The sequence below is a fragment of the Miscanthus floridulus genome, chromosome 18 (genome assembly GCF_019320115.1).
Source record: "Miscanthus floridulus cultivar M001 chromosome 18, ASM1932011v1, whole genome shotgun sequence".
Lineage (NCBI taxonomy): Eukaryota > Viridiplantae > Streptophyta > Magnoliopsida > Poales > Poaceae > Miscanthus > Miscanthus floridulus.
In genome coordinates, this window is record NC_089597.1 from 25777920 (window position 1) to 25781569 (window position 3650).

Consider the following 3650-nt stretch of genomic DNA (forward strand, 5'->3'; position numbering starts at 1 on the left):
GACTGAAGATCAACGACCTGTTCGTTTTGGCTGAAACGATCGTGAATTATTACTGGTGACTGGTTTGGTGTGAGAAAAAAATATTATCCTAACTTATAATCCACGATCGTTTACGACCAAGCGAACATGCTACAAGATGGTTTTGGTTCTATGAACGTATTCCCTGACTTTCCTCTAGCCTGCATATAAGAATGTTTATAAAGTTCTAAGCTATATATAAGGTAGATGACCATATGTCGTTTTTATTTTAGAACCGACTATTTGCCGATATGTATGGGAGCCTTAAATCTATCGGACGTAGTATTACGTATTACTTGCGTCCCCCAGTTCCGGACTTGGTTGGGCCGGTGTACCGGTTGGGCGTCTGCTTGGTTCGAGTAGGACCTGGGCTTGGAGGAATCCATCGCGTGGGTTCCGAGTCTGCGTGGCCCAGTTTTCCTGCAGGCTGCAGCAACCGACTCGTTGAGACGCTCGAGTCCGCCTGTCACCGGGTTGCGGCCGGCCGGCCGCCCGGGGCTATAAAAATCTGGATCCATGGCGACGTCGCCAGGTCCTCTCAAGTCCCAATTCCCAACAACCGTACACGCCCGTACCAACAACTACCATCATCTCTCGATCTCAACCGACTGGATCGGTCTCCTTGGCGGCGCGTCCAGAGACAGCTCGTTGAGAAACAAGAAGTGCCGTGATGGCGGCGGCCAGGCACTGCCCGTCTTGGGCAGACTTGCGGCCAGAGCTTCTGGGCCTTGTACTCAGGCGCCTCCCCTCCCTAGCCGACCGTGTTCGACTTGGAGCCGTCTGCCGCGCATGGCATCGCATTGCTGCAGAGGAGCCTCTTCCCCCTCCGCTACCGTGGCTGACCTTACTCGACGGCACCTTCCTTAACATCTCAGACGGCGAGATTCACCACATGCGTGTGCCGGAGGATGCCTCTCTCCATGGCTCCGTGGGCAACTGGCTCTTCCTCCGGCGCCTCGGTGGCAAGCTCGCATTGATGAACCCTTTCTCCAAGTGCGTTGTGGGGCTTCCTATGAAAGCCAACGGCTACTACGGGGATTCGATATTCTTCAAGCTAGTGCCGCTCTCCACTCTTGATCTGTCATCGGATTCCCTTTTTGCTGTGCTGATCTTGACCTCAAAATGGCAGTGTGTAATTTCCATTGGCCGGCGGTCCTCGTCTGCCATTGCAGTCCAAATGCCCGAGTACATCTTTGACATCGCATTCTTTGAAGGGAAGTTGTATGCTCTCTCACTCAAGAAGCTCTTTGCCTTCGAGATTGTTTCGAGCTATGAAGGTGGCAAGCCGCCAAGTGTCTCATCTATCAAACACGTGGCTAACGCCGTCCAGAATCCAGGGATAGTATGCTTAGCCATTGCTGATAAGACGTATATGAGCTTATATCGGAGTTACCTTGCTGAATCCAACGGTAAATTGTTACAGATAAGGCGATTGCTTCGAGACTTAACCGCTTTACCAGAGGATGATAGTTCGGAGGATGATAATTTGGAGGCGAAGAATTTTGTTACCATTTCATTTGAAGTCTTTGAGCTCGACTTGACCACCAATTCCCATCATAAGTGGAGAAGGCTCAATACCTTGGGGGACCAAGCACTCTTTGTTGGCACCTACTCCAAGTTTCTCCCTGCTTCTGAATGTGGAGCTCAGGAGAACTGCATCTATTTTGTGTGTGACTATGATCGTGAACATTGGACAGCAGATCCTTTTCGTGACTCTGGTGTTTTCAACATGAGTAATGGGACGATCACTCCTTTATTGCCGGACACAACAGTTGTGCGTCCACAGGGCTGCAAAGGGCTTCCAACATGGTTTTTCCTTACTAAAACTATGTAATACGCATTGGATTCCTTTTTTAAACCACCACCGAAAAACCATCCTACTAGCCTAATAGCATGATTTGTCGCTCCAAAATTCTGTGCCAGTGCTGCTAGCCTAATACCTTCATCTTGGGATGTACTTCTCTTTATTGGCGATTGAGCAGCTTTGTGGTTTTATGCCCATAAATACCCAACGTATGAGTGCCTTGCTCCATATTAAATGTTCAATGTTTACTTTGTATATTATGACGTGCTTTTAATGTATACTTTTAAAGGTAAGATCATTATAGTATACATTGAGTGTCGATTAAACCTTCGGATTTAACATCACGACAATCTGATTAACCCCCTAATTAATTCTCCTAATCAGCCTAGAGCTCAGGAGGCTACACTCGTCGTGTACGCTCACACGTTGAAAGGTCCTCATGGCTAGAGGGGGGTGAATAGCCTATTAAAAATCTACAACAACACTAAGACAAGAGGTTAGATAATTATGAGACGAATCGAATATTGCGCTAGCCTACTAAAAATACAAGCCACCTACCAACAATTCTAGTCAATTATGATCACTAGGCACTCAAGGTCTATGTCGCTACTCTCTACACTTGTTGAGCTAGCTAGGAACTAAAAAAACTAAGAAGCTAAGCTACACAACTAGCTACAACTACCACAAGCTCTACAAGGTAAAAACACAAAGTAATGCAAGAGAGTGGTAGAGAAGATATACCACCGTGGCAAGTGACCAATCAAATGAAATACCAAAGAATATCAAGGAGACAAAGCTGACACAATGAATTTTCCTCCGAGGTTCACTTGCCTGCCGGAAAGTTAGTCCCCGTTGTGGCAATTCACTCACTTGGAGGTTCACGCGCTAATAGGCATCACACGCCTAACCCGCAACTGGGTGCCGCAAAACCAATACAAGATGAGGATCCACAAGCCACACGCAATCCACTAGAGTTGTCTTTGGCGCTCCGTCGGGGAAGGCACAAGAACCCTTCATAATCACAATGATCAGAGCCGGAGACAATCACCTTCCTCCGCTCGACGATCCTCCAATCACCGGGCCGTCTAGGTGTTAGCAAACACCAAGAGTAACAAGATCTTCACCAGCCCAAATCGCCCAACTAGTACCACAAGATGCTAGATCACTTAAGCATATCACTAGAGGCTCTCCAATCTCACTCAAGATGATGAAATCAAGTGTGCAAATGAGTGCAGTGGTGTGCTCAGCTTCTAAAGGGTGTACATAGGTGTAGGAAGTGCCAAGAGAGTAGCCAAGGCCGACCACCACATCTATTTATAAGCCCACAAACAAATAGAGCCGTTACCCCTTTTGGAGCACTTTTCTACGAGGGCACCAAACACGGCGGTGGTGGCCCCGGACATGCCACGGCGGTGCCCCCCAACGGTCATCATTCACTAGCCGTTGGGGCACCGGACAGGGTGACGGTGGCAATGCCCTAGGGGTGGCGGTGACCACCCAAGCCAACCCCGCGAAACCCCTGATCTCGGAAAAAATAGGGCGGTGCACCGCCCTAGGCATGGCGGTGCCGAGCGATGACCGACCCCATTTCCCCACTCTCTGGATAAATGAGGCGGTGGCACCGGACATGGTGGCGTTGCCCCCCGGTGGTGCACCATCATGCCTGGCGCGGTGCACACCGCCACTTGCGGTGCCAGCCCTCACTTACTTGCTCTTCGGACACACAGTGGTTGTGCCCCCCCCAAGGCAACATCAACGCCTTCCTCTCGGCCTCTTTCTGCCGGTCACCGCCCTAGGGGTGGCGGTGCACCAGACAAGGGGTGACGGT

The 3650-nt window shown here is 49.8% G+C and overlaps 1 protein-coding gene across 1 annotated transcript; it reads left to right on the top strand.

Annotated features, from left to right (window-relative positions):
- The first annotated feature begins 688 nt into the window (after window positions 1–688).
- LOC136523525 (uncharacterized) lies at window positions 689–1852 on the top strand. Its single transcript, XM_066517181.1, has one exon. It carries the CDS (start codon window positions 689–691, stop codon window positions 1850–1852), a length of 1164 nt encoding a protein of 387 aa, XP_066373278.1.
- Window positions 1853–3650: the final 1798 nt, after the last annotated feature.

What these genes read in the sequence shown, in the direction of transcription:
- LOC136523525 (XM_066517181.1), top strand. Translation starts at nt 689, where the DNA reads ATGGCGGCGGCCAGGCACTGCCCGTCTTGGGCAGACTTGCGGCCAGAG.